Raw genomic sequence first — 20,516 nt, forward strand, 5'->3', positions numbered from 1 at the left:
CATTAAAGTACTAAATTAAACAAGAGGAAGAGAGAGAACTAAAAGTTAGACTGACCTTCCACTAACCCTAGCAACACTCACTAGTAACTATTATATATAGAGACTCATCAGCCTTTCTGCATATATATATTCTGCATGAATTGTAAAACCCAATAAGCTCAACTTCTCACCTTGTGCAACTTGCTCTCTTCTTGTCCCACTAGTTTCTACTTCCCAAAATATAGGTTGCAATTTGTTCTCACATTTATCTCATGACAGTGACAAATTAACCCATAAATTTCTTGAATTTCATCCATATATTTCAAGTGAAAAGGAGAACTTTTCTCTGTTCTTTATAGAATCAATTTAAACTGAGCAACCCAACATGAAGAATTGCAAGTTGTCACTGCTTGTTTTCTGCATTTCATTCTTTTGCTTCTTATTAGTGTCCACCCAAGCCAGATGGCATAACCATACAAAACACAAGCACTCTCACAAGCAATCCCACATTTCACAACCTCCTTCCTCTGCACCTGAGCCGGCTAGTCCTCCCGAAGAGCCGCCTACCAATCCGGGCCATTCCTCTGATGTTTTCGATGTAAGATCATTTGGTGCTGTAGGAGATGGCCAAACTGATGACACCGCGGCGTTTAAGATGGCATGGGACACAGCCTGCCAAAGTGATGAATCTGCCCCAAGGATCCTTGTTCCCCAAGGTTTCTCGTTCATGATACAATCTACAATATTCACTGGTCCCTGCCTTGCGGGCTTGGTGTTACAGGTCATGTACTAATTCTAGGCCTTTGTTTGGATTAACCTTTACTTTATTTTAGGACTTTAGGCCGATTAGTTGATGAAGTACTAAATATTTTTTTGTTGGTTTTGTGTATATTTGGTACTGAGAAGGTTGATGGAACTCTAGTGCCACCTGATGGACCAGAGACCTGGCCAAAGAACATCAGCAGGCACCAATGGCTGGTCTTTTACCGAGTCAATGAGATGTCGCTGCAAGGCGGCGGTGTAATTGATGGGAGAGGACAGAAATGGTGGAATCTTCCCTGCAAACCCCATAGGGTATTTTTTTTTTCTTTTCTAAATTGTTCAAATCCTGTCTGATATATATATATATATATATTGGTGGTTTTGTGGGGAGGTGGGGGTGGGTTTTTTGGGTGGGGGGGGGGGGGGGGGTGTTGTGATTCAAGCAATTTCTGATCCTAAGAAAATTTAATGGCACAGGGGATAAATGGAACCACATTGCCAGGACCATGTGATAGCCCAATTGTAAGTTGAAACCATTGCTTTTTATACGTAATCATCTATATATGTTTAGTAATGAGCTTGAATGACATGAATTTGAATAATGCAGGCCCTGAGGTTCTTCATGAGCTCAAACTTGACAGTTCAAGGACTTAGAATTAAGAATAGCCCCCAATTCCACTTTAGATTTGATAATTGTAAAAATGTGCATATAGAATCCATTTCTATATCCGCCCCTGCAAAAAGTCCGAATACAGATGGGATTCACATAGAGAACACAAATGATGTCCAAATTTATAACTCAGTCATTTCTAATGGTTAGCGTTAAACTACTTCCAAATCTTCTATTTTTTTCCTCAATTTTACCTGTTTGTTATTAAAACCTCTCTTGTGTTGTGCAGGTGATGATTGTATATCAATTGGATCAGGCTGTTATGATGTAGACATACGGAACATCACTTGTGGACCTGGTCATGGAATCAGCATTGGGAGTCTCGGAAATCACAATTCGCGGGCATGCGTCTCTAACATTACAGTTAGGGACTCGATAATCAAAGGGACGGATAATGGAGTTAGGATCAAGACATGGCAGGGCGGGTCTGGATCGGTATCTGCAGTAACATTCAGTAATATTCACATGGATAATGTTAGAAACCCTATTATGATTGACCAATACTATTGCCTTACCAAAGGGTGCACAAACCAAACTTCAGCAGTGTTCGTATCGGACATACTCTATTCAAACATAAAGGGGACTTATGACGTTCGGAGTGCACCAATGCATTTTGCCTGCAGTGATGCTCTCCCATGCACTAACTTGACACTCTCAGAAGTTGAGCTTCTTCCTGCTGTAGGAGATATGGTATCCGACCCGTATTGTTGGAATGCTTATGGAGAGCTGCAGACGCTAACAATTCCACCGGTCTCTTGCTTGTTGGATGGTGTTCCTCGATCCCTACTGGACACTTACGTTGAGCGTTGCTGATTAACTGGTCTGATTTGTAAACTTATCTACGTTTGTACAAAATTAGTAGAGGGATCATTATGTGAGTATAGAGGAGTTGTTTTATGTGCTCCTATAAAAAAATTATGAAGTATGTTCCTTTTCTTTCTTCCTTATCTTGATGTCCTATATATGAATTTTCTTTTCTTCTAATTGAAAAAGATAATGAAATTAAGTCCTAGCTAATCCACTACAATTCATCGGTAACCTAACACCCTGCAAGCATTTGTTGGAAAACATACAAACCGGGAAAATCAAGAGAAATGATTTCCGCACCTATCTCTTTTGAAATTTTTTTTTTTGTCCCTTAATTTTTTGTTAGTTTATTCAATTCAAAAGGCAAAAAAAGGAAGTAGAAGTGCAGGCAGAAAATGTTTAAATTAAAGAATGCCGAGACCAATCAAAAATATTTTCTTTCCTCTGATTCAGTGCACAAACACAATTATGTGAAAATGCATATGATATTGATAATTCGAGACATACCATGCAGACACAGGGCGGCCACCAGTTTAGAACTGTTCTGCAATATTGCAACTTAAAAACATATATGTACTCCACCATTCTGGAATTCCCCATAATTCTTTCAAATGTTTATTCTGCTTCGGATCACAAATTACAATGAAAATACTAACCTTAGATTGAGTATGGTTTCTCTTCTTAAAAAATCAGTAAACCAGAAAAAGCCAACCATATTAACTCTAGGGAGTGTTAAAAAACCAGTACTAATAAAAAACTCAATCCTCTCTGAGACTTCTTGATGCATAGTAAGCTTGAATACTTTAGTTCACCCTCTCAGCCGCAACAACAAACTCCCACAATTTAAAAGTCTAAAAGTTTTTAAAATTCGTGGTTGCTATAACTTTGTACTATTAAATTATAGACGTAAAGTTTATGTGACATAGCTAACTAGTCAGAATTAATTAATTAATGATGGATTTGGCAACGTGATGACAGAATTATAAGACCCTTTGCTTCTAAGTGATTAACCCTAAAAAAAGTGTAAGATTCCAATTTTCTGCATGCCGATTTTGTTTTTGTATGTTAGATAGAGACAATTATTATATAAAAAATGGCGTTCAAACTGAAAAAAAAAACATAAAATATAAGATACCGGGAGTGACAAGATGAGAAAGAAAGGAAGATAATAGAAAAAGGGGTGTGATATTCACATAACTTTTTTTATTTCTCATACATCTTTAAAAGTGGGACTTTCCATGGAATGTCTATCACTTCATATTTTTTGCACAATGATTCATAATATTGACACGAAAATTGATGTCAAATTGTGAGGTCACAAAGAGTCTATAAAGAGTTTCAATTTGAGAGAGTCCTCTTAGCATTTCTCATAATAATGTCCAAGACTGTGTAAGTGAGAAGATTAGTGTGAGAGTGAGTGAAGTTACAAGGATTGTCGACCACAGCTGCAGTCAGCAGCACTAGCTTTAAACCGAGAAAGGATGTGGGTGTTGAAGTGGAGGGGCGGGGGACAAAAGACAATCTTCTTTACCTTTCTTTTCTTGCACGCGCAGTAGCTACACACACTAATATAATCATATATGTGTGTGTATATGGTATGATGCTTCAAGAATCAATGGTGTCTATGGAGTTGAGTTGATATATATATGAGGATCCATTAGGGTTTGTGTGCTCTGACTAAGTGTAGGTCGGTGCACGGGCTAATGTCCAATGACCACCAACCAAACTTCCCTTTGCTCTCTCTCTCTTCTCTCTCTCTCTCTCTCTCTCTCTCTCTCTCTCTCTCTCTCTCTCCACATAGTTAAAATAATAGACCCCAACATTCATCTTGTACTTTCTTAGTATCTTATTTGTATATTAGTTTACATTCAGTGATGGGGCATACTCGTAGTCTTGTACAAAATTCTCAGCACCAATCAGAGTTTCTGAGAACTCTGAAGCTGGGATTTATATATAGGAAAATTCCCATATAACTATAAGGTACCCTACCTTTTTCTATACTCTACATATTAAGCTCTTTTCAGGCCCATGACATTTTCTTCTCAGAACCTTAATTAGTTTCTAATCCAACCATATTAAAATACGAATACAACTTACATTTTTTGGGGTTAATACGGGTCGAATGACTATCTAATTAACATGGTGTTGTTACATTTTTAATATTAATTTAATTAAAATTGTCATTAGTTGTTGTATGTGGGAAATTAAGATGATTGTCATAACTTCTTGTTAGTGGGAAATTAAGATGGTTGTCATTTGTTGTTATTGAAAAATTAAGATGAAGTCTTTTAGCCATTCATATTTTGTAACTCTTGTAACCTTTGTTTTGTTAATTTGTGTTTATTACCATATTCACTAAGTGTGAGAATAAACCTATAATTAGTAGCATTTTCTCCACCATCCTTTTATTGATTATCCCACTAGTAATTCCTCGACAACAATTATTCTTTATTCCTTCATCTTTTCCGTTTTACTTATTGGCCAAAGAAGGGTGTTCGTGTCGTGGAGCTTTAGACTCTTCCTTTTTGTGCAGATAGGTTTGAGTCACTCAACAATTCAGTTGGGTTATTGTGTCGTGGAGAAGACAAGTCAAGAGATATACTATTGGACCGGTTCGTGAACTTTTGTCAAACTCCAGTGGGCTTCAATCTCCTTAAAAAAAGCGAAATAATCGCGCCTTAGCCTAATTGTTCATATGCTTCTTAGAATAACATCATATTTCCTTGTAATTTTCCACCCATGGTATCAGAGTTTTCAAACATCTTAGTCCGTGCTCTCTACTTATTTCTTAATGTGAGGGATCGATCGACGAAAGGGCATTTGGTATGCATGGCATTGCCAAGATATTCCCAAAATGTTAGAGTATTTTTCTACGTATAGAACATGCATTAATTATTCGGAAAGTTGGATGGTAAATAATGGCAGAGTAGTGAGAGTACGATAGTGCTTGTGCTAGAAAGAGACAGACAAAGAAAAAAAATGAGAGAGGATGAAAGAGGAGGAAAACATTTGAATGGGAGAGAATCTTACTCTGTCGTAGAAATGCTTGAAGTCGCGTGAGTATGAGCATGGCAGACTGCCTAAAGTTTACCCATAAGAGCAAGCCTAGCGTGGCTTTTAGCTCGGGGGATAGTGGACAAAACAAGGGCCCGAGGGCCAGTGGATCAGCTCCAGCGTGGGCTAGCCCGACCGAAGGTGGAGGCCCGAGCTCCGGGCCCGTGGGGGATTGCCAGCCCGAGAGCCTGAGGCCATGTGACGTCAGCGCTGACGTAAGCCTGGCGTCAGGCAATATTAAATTTTTTTTGTGTTAGGCGCGTGCACCCCACTCGCGGGTGGGGGCGCGTCGCTAACACAAAATCAGAAAGAAAAAAAAAAAACTTTTGTCAGTTACCGTTGGGAAGCCACGTGGCTTCCCACGGTCCGTTAGATCTCAACGGTTACTTAATTTGGACCGTTCGATCTCAACGGTAAAAAAAAATAAAAAAGTCAGATTTCATATCCATCGTTCGATCTGAGATCAACTGTGGATATTAATATTCTTTATAAATAAAAAATTAAAGAAAAAATAGTTTTAAAATTAAGAAAAGTTACTGTTGTGACACGTGGCACAATCTGGAATGTTGGAATTCAAATTTTTTATATCCAACGGCAGAGATTAATTAATTGAATAAAAATTTTAAAAAAATTGTAAAAAATTAAAAAAAAAATCTGAAAAATCTGAAAAAAATTGTAAAAAAAATTGTTTTTACTTTTCTATAAATACGTTCTCATTATCATCTACCTTACACAACAATTTCATATTTTCTCAACTACTTTGAATCACATTCCTTTCTTTGTCTCAAAGTTTGAATCCATTTTTTTTTCAACAAAATGACCATTGGTGCAGGTACGAATTGGTCGCTTATTGAAGATGTTGCGTTGTGTACTAGCTGGGTTGAAGTTACTCATAGTTCGCTTACGGGTAATGAGATGCAGTTGCAAGAGATGTGGAATCTTATTCATACCAATTTTCTTGAGAAAATTGGTGGGAAAAGAACCAAAGAATCGATGTCCAGTCGTTGGAAATTACTTAGCCAATCGTTTAGTATGTGGAGAGACGCCTTGGCACAAGCTAGTAGTAATATTCAAAAGATGACACCGCCTCTAGAATGATACTTTTTGCTCATTTTCTGTCCCCGTAAGCGCCTTGCCATGCACTTGGACAGTTTTTCCACGTCCAGTGCATACAATCAATGCTTCCAATCATCCCAGGAAAGCCACGCATCTCCGCCTTCTTCAACAGCCGTTCCAAGTCTATGTTTGTAAGTTTACGGAGGTACTCAGCGGTGTAGATAGATTCGATTGCTCCGTAAAACCTCATCAAGGACTCAAGAATGGTTGATTTCCCCATCCTCGTTATCTCATCCACTTGGTCTGCAAATGCTCCATATGTAAGCATCCGCAAGGCAGCAGTAATTTTTTGCTCAGGCAATAAACCCATAGCACCAAAAGCATCTTTCTTTTGCACGAAGTAAGAATCATGGTTGCAAACAGTAATCATGATTTTGTTAAACAAATGTCGTTTCATTCTAAAATGACGTCTAAAGTACGTATCAGGAAATGCACTATTAGGAACAAAATAATCATCCAAGAGTTCCATACCTCGTCGTTGCCTGCTTCTATCAAGGTTTCCAGAACGGCTGGGCCTGCAGATCTGAGCCATACCTTGGACGACTCGACATGAATGTGAGGCTCTGCCCATTCTTACTTCGTCATCTCTCCTTTGATGCTCCTCATCCTCTTCCCTCTCATTTCTTGCCCCCTGGTGATTGAACATTGCTTCTGATTCGTTAAACAATTCTTCGTCTTCTTGATTGAATTCCCACATCATCCTTAAGGAAGAAGAAGAAGACATTGTAAGATAGAAACATAAACTATGAATAATGATACAGATTTTTGTGAATAAGGAAGCAGAAACTATGAATAATGATAGAGATATTGAGAAAATTGGTGTGAGATTTGTGAGGATGGATGGTGGATTATATAGAGGATTCAGAAAGGATTAGGTTGTACATAATGTCACGTGGCATGCCGTCATTCGTTACAAATATGATGGAAATCTATCCTCAAAGATTGTGAACAGATTATGACATGTGGCATGCCGTCATTCGTTAAAAATCTGATGGAAATCTATCCTCAAAGATTGTGAACAGATTATGACACGTGGCGCGACGTGATTGGCTAATAATCTTATCAGAAATCCATCACCAATAATTGTCTTTTCGGATTTTATGACAAGTGGCGTAACGACAACGATTAAAAATCTTATTTGAAATTACAAATAAAATTATTTTGTATTATTTAATAATACTTCGGATAATGACACGTGGCGCAACGAGAACGATTAAAAATCTTATCCGATATTACAATTAAAATTATTTTGTATTATTTTATAAATAAATAAAATACTAATATTTTATTGCCTATTGCCAGGGCTATTGAAGTGTAACGGTGGAGATGCAAATTCTATTGCCAGGGCTATTTACTGTTCATTAAGGGCAGTTACTGTTCATTAGGTGGATTGAATAGTGCATTGCCTGGGGGGAAGGCTCCAACGCTGGAGTTGCTCTAAAGAGAAAGGAATCTAGCTAGCCCACTGAATCCTCTCTCATCTACCCACCACAAAGCATACATAAATATATCGCAGTACTAGCAATTGCCTAAATATGACACTAAATAAACAATCATTTTCCATGGATATATTGAGAGGCACCACCGTACGTAACTGTAAGAACATTAAGAACAAAACAAAATAATCCATCACTCATCATCTGTTGTTGGTGTCTGTATGACACTTCTAAAGGTTCAACACTTAGGAATTCAACGTTAATTAAATCATATGATGTGGAAGAATAAAAGTATTAGAATGATCCTACAAGGTGGCACACACATGACCAAGAAATCTTATAAATAAATATCTTTGTTGAAAAGTCTAGTGGGTAATGAATGCCCACATAGAAACTGAAGACATTGGGTAGTTTTTCAATGCCCATAAAATTAATCTTGACTTGGGAGATGAAGAAAGATTATATTGTCAAAAATCCGGTGAAGCACTATCCACCTCCGTAGAAACTGAAGACATTGGGTAGTTTTTCACCTCTGTCATCTAAAATTTCACAGAATAAAAGGTATGTCCATTTTTCGTCTCTCCCACTGCGCCAGAAGCGCCCCACCGAATTCCGGTGAGAATTGAAATTTTACGACCTGAAGTCGTCACGAGATGAGAAAACTCGTACTTGACAACTGGTTTCCAGAGATCCAGAAGAATCTCATCAGACTTGGAAACCCAGATCACGTTGTTTTCGACGGATCTTGAGAACTCCCATGAATACTTGGTTGTTTGAGATGGTGATGGCAAGAATGAATCCACACAGGCCTCCCTCTCTTGTGCCTCCGTCAACCCCACTGTCATCTATGTCTCTGTAGGGAGGTTCTTGCTTAATGATGCCATGTTCCATGGGTCATGCAAGAACAACGCCAATCTCTAGTAGCCTTTTGGATTGAATTGAATTTGGGCAACCTCCATAACTACCCACCTGGCCTTGTGTTTCGAGATTGGCAGAGACAGAGAAGGAAGAAAAATAATAGAAAAGGGGGATTGATGAAATAGCAAGGCATATGTGAAGAAAAAAAAAGGGATGTTGACTGCAACATAAGAAAAAAAAAAAATATATATATATATATATAAAGGATTTGAATGGTGCATGACACCATTTGGTCAACATAATATAAATGGTTTCTGTTGGTGCATGGCACCATGCTGCAGAAATCAGAAAAGTAACAATAATAAGGTTTGAATCAGTTCTGACAAAAAGAAAGAAAAATAATAAATAAAATGAGGTACGATACTTCTTGTTATTTATGTGAATTGGTGTTGGTTTAAAACCCTTTCACAAGTTCTATTTACTTTAAAGCAATTTATTTATCATGGACGATTTTACCGCCTACTGCTTTAAGTTTTGATTTATGTGAATGGTGCTGAATTAAAGCCCTTGTCACAAGTTATATTTACTTAAATGCAATTTATTCATTATGGCTGGAATTACCGCTTATTGCTTTAATTTATTTATTGTACTTCTTTTTGTTATGATTAGTACATACTGAAGTTCCATCAAACAAAAAGATCGGGCATGAAGTCCCTTGATCCTCAAGATCAGGACATGAAGTTCCTTGATAAGTACCTTAAGTTTGAAAAGCCAAAGTGCCTCAAGTTAATTGCAATAAAAGCCATAAGAGTCTCAATCTGCAGACTTTTAAATAAGGACCAGAAGTTCTTTATGTCCATACTCAAAAATGGTTTAGCAGAAGCATTTATTAAGCAGATGAAATTGATTACCCGCGTTCTGCTGATGAAAATGAAATTGCCAAGTTTCTACATGGGACATGTCATTTTACATGATGCATTATTGATTTGGTTGAGACTTATTGATAACCATCAATACTTCTTAGTACAACTCGTATTTGGGAACCAACCAAACATTATACATTTACGAGTTTTTGGTTGTGTAATCTATGTGCCTATTGCACTGTCACAACATATTGAAATGAAGCATCATTGCGGATTAGACATTGATGTTGAACATCATCTATCATTCAATATTTAAAACCCTTGACTGGGGATATATTTACCGCGTGGTTTGCGGACTGTCATTTTGATAAGACAATTTTCCTGCCGTTAGGGGGAGAAAATAACTTCATTCCAGAAGAACGATGAGGAAATATCATTCCAGAAGAATGATGAGAAAAAACTGTTCTAGAAGAACGAAGAGAATTTGTCTTATTTTGATTCATGAAGCAATCAATATACAAACGAAGTGAGAATAATTGAATGATGCAACGATATGCAAATCAAATGCCATATGCATTTAATGATGCAACGAAAGTGATGAAATCACATATACTTGCTGCAAATGTACCTACAAGAATTAATGTCCTGGTTGGACAAAATAATATGGCAGCAAATGATTTATCTGTTGCACGCCTGAAGCGTGGCAACCCCTAAGACTCAAAAGGTTCAGTCCTTCGAAAGAAAAAGAATATGGCACTACTGAATTATTATATTCTCGAAACATAACTGTCACATGCCAGACGCATAACAGTTGCCGCAAGGATACCTGTTCCGAAAAGGTCAATCCGCGGACATGGGAATATTGATGTCTCATGTGTGACATCCCACATCGCCTAGGGGAACGATCCTTAAATGTATATTTCTATCCCTACCTAGCACGAGGCCTTTTGGGAGCTCAATGGCTTCGGGTTCCGTAGGAACTCCGAAGTTAAGCGAGAAGGGGGCTAGAGCAATCCCATGATGGGTGACCCACTGGGAAGTTGCTCGTGAGTTCCCAAAAACAAAACCGTGAGGGAATGGTAAGCCCAAAGCGGACAATATCGTGCTACGGTGGTGGAGCGGGCCCGGGAAGTGGTCCCGCCCGGGCCGGGATGTGACAATTTGGTATCAAAGCCTAACCCTGGTCGTGGTGTGCCGACGAGGACGTCGGGCCCCTAAGGGGGGGTGGATTGTGACATCCCACATCGCCCAGGGGAGCGATCCTTAAATGTATATTCCCATCCCTACCTAGCACGAGGTCTTTTGGGAGCTCACTGGCTTCGGGTTCCGTAGGAACTCCGAAGTTAAGCGAGAAGGGGGCTAGAGCAATCCCATGATGGGTGACCCACTGGGAAGTTCTCGTGTGAGTTCCCAGAAACAAAACCGTGAGGACGTGGTCGGGGCCCAAAGCGGACAATATCGTGCTAGGTGGTGGAGCGGGCCCGGGAAGTGATCCGCCCCGGGCCGGGATGTGACATCATGCATGAAGCATGATAGACGTATAGGTTCCAATGACTCAACTCCCAGAAGTGGAGATTACAATTTAAGCTCTATAATGCTCAAGAAGAAGTTATGATCCGCATTCTCTAAATTACGACTATCCTGGAAGAGATAGTGTAATGCCCTTGAAGAGGCAATGAATATCCCAAAAGAAATGAAAAGCTTTTATGCATGCGCATGCACATGAGAATATGGGATCACAGATTGATGATAACGAATGGTAATTTTGGTTTTTACAAGTAGCTACTAATTTCATCAATGAGCTGTGGTGATATTGAGTCCTGTTCTTTTTCCATCAACAAAATTATGGGCCAAAATAGAAAAAGGAAATTCCATTACAATTTTGTAAGAACGTGGAAAAATAGACCTATATACTTGGATACAATACAAATAGCCAAAAGATGTTGAACCTAGAAGGTTACATATGGGCATTTGTAATACCGTGAAATACACTCACATGATATGACACATGGTTGTGAATGAGTTCATATGAATGGAGAATTATATACGAAGGGTTATGAGTCGCCCACATCATATTTCCATAAGTAAATCCCTCAAATATACATGGAAGCGAATTGCTCTGTATAAATTCTAAAGGAAAATGTGTCATGAAATGTATAAAATCCATGAAGGATTCAAATTGCTTGAAGTAAGCCCCAGAAGGGTAAAGCATAAAATATGTATTCAATATCAATGGATAATATAAATTGCCTTAGTGAGTATTTTCGTTATGGTATTGTTGCACCATACTAAAATCTCTTGCAAGAGTTGATGATATTAAATTGGGACTCCCGAAGAGTCAAGAAAGATTATAAAATGTTGAGAGAAATATTGTCTCGAACTGCAGAATCGAACAATATGCCAACACGAATCTTATCCATGATATTTATGATATTAAAGAATCATATGGATTGAAGATTATGAGTTGAATACTCAAATGATTTAGACACTAAAAATGATCATTTATCTTCGTGAGGGTAAAGATAAATTGATATTTGGTCCAGAAGTACCACATCTTAGTGAAATATATGCTTTATTGTATTTAACACAATACACTGAATGAAATAAAGCTTATATATATTAATATATCCGAGAAATTACATACACATGAGTTAAAACAAACAAATAGGAGGGAACCTTCACAAAGGTTGTTCATGTGAAGCCTCAGTACTCGGAAGTACCCCAGAAGGGGAAGACACCAGAAGTTGATTATTTGGAGTCTCAATACTTGATGGAACTCCAGACAGCTAAGACAATGGATGTCTTTGGAATAAAGACTCGAACCCCCGATTGTCATTTTGAGTTCGACCTTCGGATTCCAGTAGCTGGTCGAGCTTTCTTTTCATGCTCGTAGAGTAATTATTTGCAAACATGTGTAACACTCTATTCTCATGCTTGATGTGACATCTCACATCGCCCAGAGGAGTGATCCTTAAATGTATATTCCCATCCCTACCTAGCAAAAGGCCTTTTGGGAGCTCACTGGCTTCAGGTTCCGTAGGAACTCCGAAATTAAGCGAGAAGGGGGCTTGAGCAATCCCATGATGGGTAACCCACTGGGAAGTTGCTCGTGAGTTCCAAAAATAAAACCGTGAGGGAATGGTAAGCCCAAAGCGGACAATATCGTGCTACGGTAGTGGAGCGGGCCCGAGAAGTGATCTGCCCCGGGCCGGGATGTGACAATTTGGTATCAGAACCTAACCCTAGTTGCGTGTGTGCCAACGAAGACGTCGGGCCCCTAAGGGGGGTGGATTGTGACATCCCACATCACCAAAGGGAGTGATCTTTAAATGTATATTCTCATCCCTACCTAGCACGAAGCCTTTTGGGAGCACACTGGTTTCGGGTTCCGTAGGAACTCCGAAGTTAAGCGAGAAGGGGGTTTGAGCAATCCCATGATGGGTGACCCACTGGGAAGTTGCTCGTGAGTTCCCAATAACAAAATCGTGAGGGAATGGTAAGCCCAAAGCGGACAATATCGTGCTACGGTAATGGAGCGGGCCGGGGAAGTGATCCGCCCCGGACCGGGATGTGACACTTGAGCCCTCTAATCTCTTGTTTAAGACTTGCCACCTCAGCCATTAATGATTCAACTTGGTGAGTTCGAGCAAGTAGGCGCTGGCCCATATTGGCTACAGAGCCCGCACATTGAAAACTAAGAGCCAATGAGTCTTGAACGGCTGCCTCATCAGACCGATTTGAAAAGATTCTGTTGTCCTTTGGAGTGAGAAGATTTCTGGCTACCACTGTAGCGGTTATGTTATTTTTCATCACAGAGTCCCCAACCGTAAGAGGACCATTAGAAGATGAGAAGGACGGGCGCCATATGTTATCCTGACGCTGCTCGTCTGTATCAATCTTGAGACTCAAATCTAAGCAAATGTTAGATGGGCAAGCTATTTTCAGAAATGATGAAGGAAGTCAGATAAAATCTCAGAAATGCAAGAAAGGGAAATTTTTGCAGGCAACAATTTTCTGAGTGTTTCTGAACAAAATTGATATCTCTATACAAGGAGGGGCAACATGACCACTTATTCAAAAATCGAAGAGACACCGATTTTCGAATTTCAAAAGCTGGATTTCCCTACATGACGTCTGTCAATATTTCTCAGACGCAATCTCAGCTCTTGGATATCACGTGCAACTTTGTCAAAGATCTCTGATAAAGTTGAAAACGCGTGAATCTTATTGTTCTAATTATACCACAGTTGCTGACAAGAGTAAAGGCACAACACTACTACCTGTTATTGGGAAATCCATATATATGTCAACCTCTGTCTTCCATGGCAAGGCAGAAATGAAAAATATCTAACTCTTCCTCATCTCCGGGAATGCATCTTTCACAAAGTATCTCGAAATACTCAGTTTTCTTCCACTCTGAGAATACCTCTACAAACAAGTCACACCAGAGTAAGAGTATCTCATATCATCAAGGACGAGAGTAAGAGTATCTCATATCATGCAATCTCCATGTCCTTTCCTTTGTCCTTGCTCTTACCTGCCAAGACAAGGACAGAGAAAGCAATATGTCGGAACCTCCACTCAAACTTTCACTGCCACCAAGAAGTAATGGTCCATTCAAATGCAAGGTTTGCATTCCACCCCTGTATCAGAGGACAAATACTACAAGAGAAGATGCCAAACCTGCAAGGAAAATACCACTTCTGCAAGGGGAGCAAGTAAGGCAAGTGAAAATGATACATTGAAGCATGTGGAGACAACCACAACAAACACATGTCAGTTCATCCCTGACAAAGCCTAAGATCACTTGTCACATAAAGCTCCTCATGATCCAATTTCATTCAAGATCAAGTCTAAACGACCTTTGAAGAAATCACAAGTCCGATTCAAGATCAAGTGTCCACCATCCTTGAATCAAATTCAGCTCCAGATAAAATAGGTAAATTCAGACCTTTGGAGGAAGTCTAGCAGAAGGCCCTCCAACCCAGTTCAAGAACAAGTCTGTGGAAAGTTAACAACAAGTAAAACACCTCATTCGGCAACTATCACCGCTAAGAGACTAAAGTAGCAGGATCAATGATCAGCCTAAGGAATTTGAAATCAGGGGGAGATACTTATCAAGGGGGAGCATCCAAAAATAGATCAAGATCTTAACGAGGCAACTCATGTTGATATGTGGGCATCTAAGGGGGAGTGTTGAAAAGTCTAGTGGGTAATGAATGCCTACATAGAAACTGAAGACATTGGGTAGTTTTTCAATGCCCATAAAATTAATCATGACTTGAGAGATGAAGAAAGATTATATTGTCAAAGATGTGTGCTTGGAGTTGCTCTATAAATAGAGCACTCCGTATGCTTTCAAGATAGAGCGGAGAAAGAAAGAGAGGAGAGAATACATAGAGTTATCTTTGTACTCCTATTATTCCAAATTATAATCAAAGCATCACTGCTGCCCAAGGACGTACTCCAGTTACACTGACTGTAGAGGAACCTCGTAAATTTTGTGTCTTGTTTTATTTATTCTATTATACACACATCGTCGATTTTACAACAATCTTTCGGTTTTGTGTGTTGCATTATGATTTACAACCAACAGAAAAATGTATTTATTTATTTTTACTGCATGTTTAATTGTTTATATTAAATTAATCTTAATTATACACTTGAAACCCAACAATAACATTTACAAGATTCCACCAAACAAGAGAATTTATGAAGTTTTCCCAAAAAAAATTGTCTTTTGTTGTTAATATTAGAGGTAATGTAAAAGTTTTTCCAAATTGTAAAAGTTACTTCGAATGAAGTGAAAATATTATTTAATTTAAAATAAAATCAACACAACAAACATAAAACGATGAGAGTGAAAAAAAAAAAAAAAAAAGCAAATCGAGAGCATCATGAAGTCAATTAGGTGAGAAAAAAAATTAGTTTATATAAAAGAGTTTTCTACACAATCATAGTTTATTGGAATTTTGTAATTTGGAGTGTTACTATTAAAAAGATGTCATCGTTGTATTTTAAAAAGATAAAAGTCGATAAACTATAAGTACCGTAGTGGGGCGTAAACTTATTTTAAAAGCAAAATGTCTCACATTTTCCTCGACCAATTTTCTAATTTTTCTAATCTATTATGTCATGTTCATTTAACATTTAGTTAATCACGTACATGCTTTAAAGTGTGTACTCATTTGCTGATAATTTATATTTTTTTTTAAACAAAGATAATTCAAAATTTTTATAGATATGTTGTAAAATCGACGATGTGTGTGTAGTGGAATAAATAAAATAAGACACAAAATTTACGAGGTTCCTCTACAGTCAGTGTGACTGGAGTACGTCCTCGGGCAGCAGTGGTGCTTTCATTATAATTTGAATAACAGGAGTACAAAGATAAGTCAATGTATTCTCTCCTCTCCTCTTCCTCTCTTTCTCTTCCCTCATCTCGTTTTCTTTGTGCTCTATCTCCATTGATAGTAGTCGGAGTGCTCTATTTATAGAGCAACTCCGTATTATTACATTTTGAATAATTACATCACACCCTTGACAAATGATCTCCACATATCAATATTCTGCCAAGGTTTTCAATAATGTGGCAATGTTTTCAATGCTATGACAAGGTCTTCAATACTGTGGGCATTCATTACCCACTATACTTTTCAACAAGATATTTAATATAGCAATTACACCTTAATTTTCCAACAGGAAACTTGGCAGGAGCAAGGGTCAAAACCATGTTGAGAAGATCCTCGTCGGATCTTCTTTGTAAGAATTATGAAAATCTTCCAATTATATTCGTTTATCATACATTGCGCGTTTAGGTTTTGTCAGGTACTATTTATATTTAATTTTAAATAAAAATATTTACAATAATTTTTTATCGCATAAAATATAATGAACGAATGTAATTAAAAGATGCTCATGATCCTCATACAAAGAATCCGACGATAAACCTCTTGGAAATCGATGCAGCTGGAACAGGATTAGTATAGGAACTGGGCTTCTGTGAGGGACAAGTTTATAGAGTCAAAGTTGTCAGGGCCTAAATGCGGTTTTGAAGTGCGGTCCCCTGTATTTATTTCCAAGTTGGGTACAGAGTCTAGCCATCGCATTTTTTTATTTGCTACAAAACCCATCGCATTTTGAAAGTTTCAAAAATGTAACAAATTATAAATGTTTTTACCCCATTTGAACTATAAGCCTCTTGCAAATGTAGCAAAATCATATTAAAATGCTGTAGTATGAATTTAGAAAGGGAAAAGAGAGGGAGATCGGCAGAGAGAAGAGAGAAAGAAGGACTTGAGGAATTTTGTGTTGATATTCCTTATATCTTGTGCCTTTATATACAGTAAACATGATAAACTTTACATGTCATACAAATAATACAGAGTACAATAGGAAATATTTAGAAGATCTCATAGGATTTTTGTACATAATCACATTTTTAAATAAATATTAACTACAACAAAAGCGTACCAATTGTTCAAAGAAAGGACGCCAGGAACTCGAGAACTCGCGAGCTCCGGCGGGGTACCCTGTTACTCCAAAATGATTGTGGATCTTTCACAGTGTTTTAAAGCTCAAAAAGGATCCTAAACGTTTCTACTAGGATCCTAGGCTAGTTTTGGAGTGGTTAGAACGTCGAAACGCTTGGGTCTGTAGAGTTTCAGGTTTGGCCAGTTATATCGAGCTATTTTCCGACCGTTTTCAATCCGTGTTAGGACTTCAAAGTGGTAAGATCATGTTCTACTCATCCAGGGCTTTAATTTGATATAAATTTTATGAAATTTGGTTGAAAATGGCGAAGATATTAAAGTTTGAAGTTTTTCCAAAAACCAGCGAATGCAACAGTGGTGAGTGCCGGAATCTGGCGAACCATCGGAGAATACAAGGAATATTCCGTCAACTTTGACGGAATATACTAACGGCGTAAGGTAACACCGTTAGTTTTTAGACGGTATATGCTGATATTTAACGGAATATTCCCTAACGTCGTTAGGGAATCTGTCTGTGTGCCAGACACGTGCCAGTGCGTATGGCCGTGCCTTGGCTGGCACGTGGGACGTTGGAAAATTATTCTAAAAGCACTCGGGGTGTTGAGTAGGCCACGATAATATATTCAAACACCCCAATTGAGCAACGTATGATAAGTTATTTCATAGTGATGGTTATGTGCTTAAAAATAACATAAAAATAGTTGTTTCACATATAGGTGAGACGTTTCCAGAGGACGAGCGCAACCAGGAGAGACTTGGGGGTTACGAACCAACTACATACCAGTGAATGGGCTTTTGAGTTATTATATATATATATGCCTTGTGTTTCCCATAAACTGTTTAAATGGTTTTTACGTTTTAAATGCCATGTCGTATGAATTACATATTAGAATATGCTTTAATATAACCGTGCATATTATTGCTCGACGTTGTGGACGCTCAGGTAAACTTCAGGTGAGTATATAACGATGGTTGTGATGGTAGTGTATATGATTATGATGAGTTGCTTTCAGTGATTTATATCCTGCACCCCGATGTTAGTGCTCCGCCCCAGGGTAGGGCCTAGCCTTCACGTGATTGTTCACCTCCCGCACCATACGCTCACCTTGGATCTAAGGCAGATGTCAGCCTGTCGTACAGACCACATTAGGTGGCTCCGATTTGTAGGTGACTTGCGATACTTCGCATAGCCTTCACGTGATCGTAGCACTTGAGCGTACTTATTTACACCTAGCCTATCGTACAGACCACATTGGTGGTTTTGACTCATGTGCAGCATTTGATTTGATTGTTGAGTTATAGATTCAGCCATACAAGTCACGTTAGGTGACTCCGGCTGATATGTCACTTTATATTAGTGCAATTCACCTGACATACTTATTCATGGTTGAGATGATTGTCACGGCATACACATGGTTTTGTTATTCTCGAGTATAGTTTTCATATATGTTACAGTATTATTTTCTAGGAAACTTATACGAGTTTTATGGTGAGGGGTTAGTATATTTGAAAAGATAAATGGATTTGAAAGTTTTTTCACTAGGACTTCAAGGCGGTTTTGACAGACATCCACCAGTGTAGAGTTTTTTTTTATAATCTGTATAATTATTACTTAGTCTTCTGGACTGCACTTCGATACCTATGCTTTGGTTGTGTGTTTCCTTACTTTAATCACTTTCACTCGTACTTACAGACTAGTCTAAGGTAAGATAACTAGTGGTTGTTATTTATTCGCATTTTTATATCATTACCACTTCTGCACAGCACACATGGTTACGTCACCCTCTCGTGACAGCCAGCATGCCTCGATTGGTGTCGGGATGTGTCATGAAAGGCCCTAACCACCAAGTCCATCAAAGCACACAATTCAGGTTTTTTAAATTTGATCAAACGGCTAAAGTCATTATAACTTTTAAAGTTGGCCCCTGTTTGTAACCGTAAGCATGAAAAATAAGCTAGTGAGAGGAATTTCAATTTTATATGATCAATGAGTTTTTTGGGAACTGTTATTAACATTCAAAAAATCTCATTTTACACTCCTCACAAGTATTCTCATTCTACTCACAAGTGTTCTCATTCTACACTCCTCATAAATGTATTTGTTTTTCTAATTATAGAAAATTTGGAATGAAAAATGAGATTTTTGGAATGTCAATAACATTTTTTTTCTTTTTTTTGTATACCAATTTACATGTTGGTCCTTACATGAAATATAAAACTATATATGTTATTTCAGTAACGAAAAAACAAATAAATAAGATTGTCAAAACATTACAAATCGAGATCTACATTTTAACTAACTTTTTTTTTCATACTGAGTTATAATTAATGAAACCCTTAAAAACCTATACTTAAAATACCTAAAATATTATCATTTTTCATTAAGTTCTTGTCCGTATGTTCTCATTTCATCGACATAAGACACTATGTGAGGATGTAAAGTATACGTGGCATGTAAGTTATTCCACATAAGTTAGTCTCTATTATATATATATTTTATTTTGTTTTACCTTGTATTTTATTTTATTTCATCTCTCTACTACTTTTTCTACTGAACACAGATCCTTTCTAGATCTGTGCAACCGGAGCCCAGGGATCAATGGATCCGGACCATTGAAATTTGATCCAACGGCTGCAATGATTATAACTTTTAGGGGGACCCTCTGTTTGTAACCGTTGGATCAAATTTCAATGGTCCGAATCCATTGATCACTAGACTCTGATTGCACAGATCCTGAGAAGATCTATGCACTTTTCTACTTACCTTTTCTCTTACCAAACTTCAAAATTGATGACTCACTTTGTTTGGAAATGAATTATCTCTGGATTCCTTCCTCTTAATTCACTAAATTAGGAAATATGTATCGTTGAAATTTGATCTAACGGTTATAAATAGGGACCCACTTTAAAAGTTATAATAACTTCAACCCTTAGATCAAATTTTAATGGTACGAATCTCTGATTTGGTGAATTAGGAGGAAAGAATCAGAAGAGAATCCCTTTCCACTTTGTTTTACCTTGTATTTTATTTTTATTGGGGTATGCTATTCACACACCTCATTTTACTTCTCACACACCCCTTGATAATTTATATCCGTTGATCTTCTTCAATTCATTCGATCCAACGCCTGAAAATTAAAAAGGTATGTGAGAAATAAAATGAGGTGTGTGGATATCACATCCCTTTTTATTTCATCTATGTACCTTTTCTTTCCAACCTTCAGAATTGATGGCCCCACCTTTGACTAACAAATATTTCTTGGCTAAGATTACAATTTTTAAAGAGAAGTGTTATTGACACTCCAAAAATTTCATTCTACACTCCTCACAAATGTATTTTTCTTTTTAAATATAGAAAGTTTGGAGTGTAGAATAAGAAATTTGGAATGCCAATAACAATTCATTTTTTAAATGTCAGTTATGAATTTAGAAATATTCTAGGGAGACAGAACTTGAGGTCCAATAACATTAACAAACG

The 20,516-nt window shown here is 37.8% G+C and overlaps 1 protein-coding gene across 1 annotated transcript; it reads left to right on the forward strand.

Annotated features, from left to right (window-relative positions):
• The first annotated feature begins 126 nt into the window (after nucleotides 1-126).
• Nucleotides 127-2,358, forward strand: LOC137709525 (polygalacturonase At1g48100). Its single transcript, XM_068448611.2, has 5 exons — nucleotides 127-760; nucleotides 886-1,053; nucleotides 1,219-1,263; nucleotides 1,349-1,556; nucleotides 1,641-2,358. Exons 1-5 carry the CDS (start codon nucleotides 365-367, stop codon nucleotides 2,222-2,224), a joined length of 1,401 nt encoding a protein of 466 aa, XP_068304712.2. The 5' UTR covers nucleotides 127-364; the 3' UTR covers nucleotides 2,225-2,358.
• The last annotated feature ends 18,158 nt before the right edge of the window (nucleotides 2,359-20,516 follow it).

The sequence above is a fragment of the Pyrus communis genome, chromosome 17 (assembly GCF_041283825.1).
Source record: "Pyrus communis isolate YQ-2024b chromosome 17, ASM4128382v1, whole genome shotgun sequence".
Lineage (NCBI taxonomy): Eukaryota > Viridiplantae > Streptophyta > Magnoliopsida > Rosales > Rosaceae > Pyrus > Pyrus communis.

Coding starts and splice junctions, on each gene's coding strand:
- LOC137709525 (XM_068448611.2), top strand. CDS start 365: ATGAAGAATTGCAAGTTGTCACTGCTTGTTTTCTGCATTTCATTCTTT. Junction 1,264..1,348: donor GACCATGTGATAGCCCAATT/GTAAGTTGAAAC, acceptor TGAATAATGCAG/GCCCTGAGGTTCTTCATGAG. Junction 1,557..1,640: donor TAACTCAGTCATTTCTAATG/GTTAGCGTTAAA, acceptor TGTGTTGTGCAG/GTGATGATTGTATATCAATT.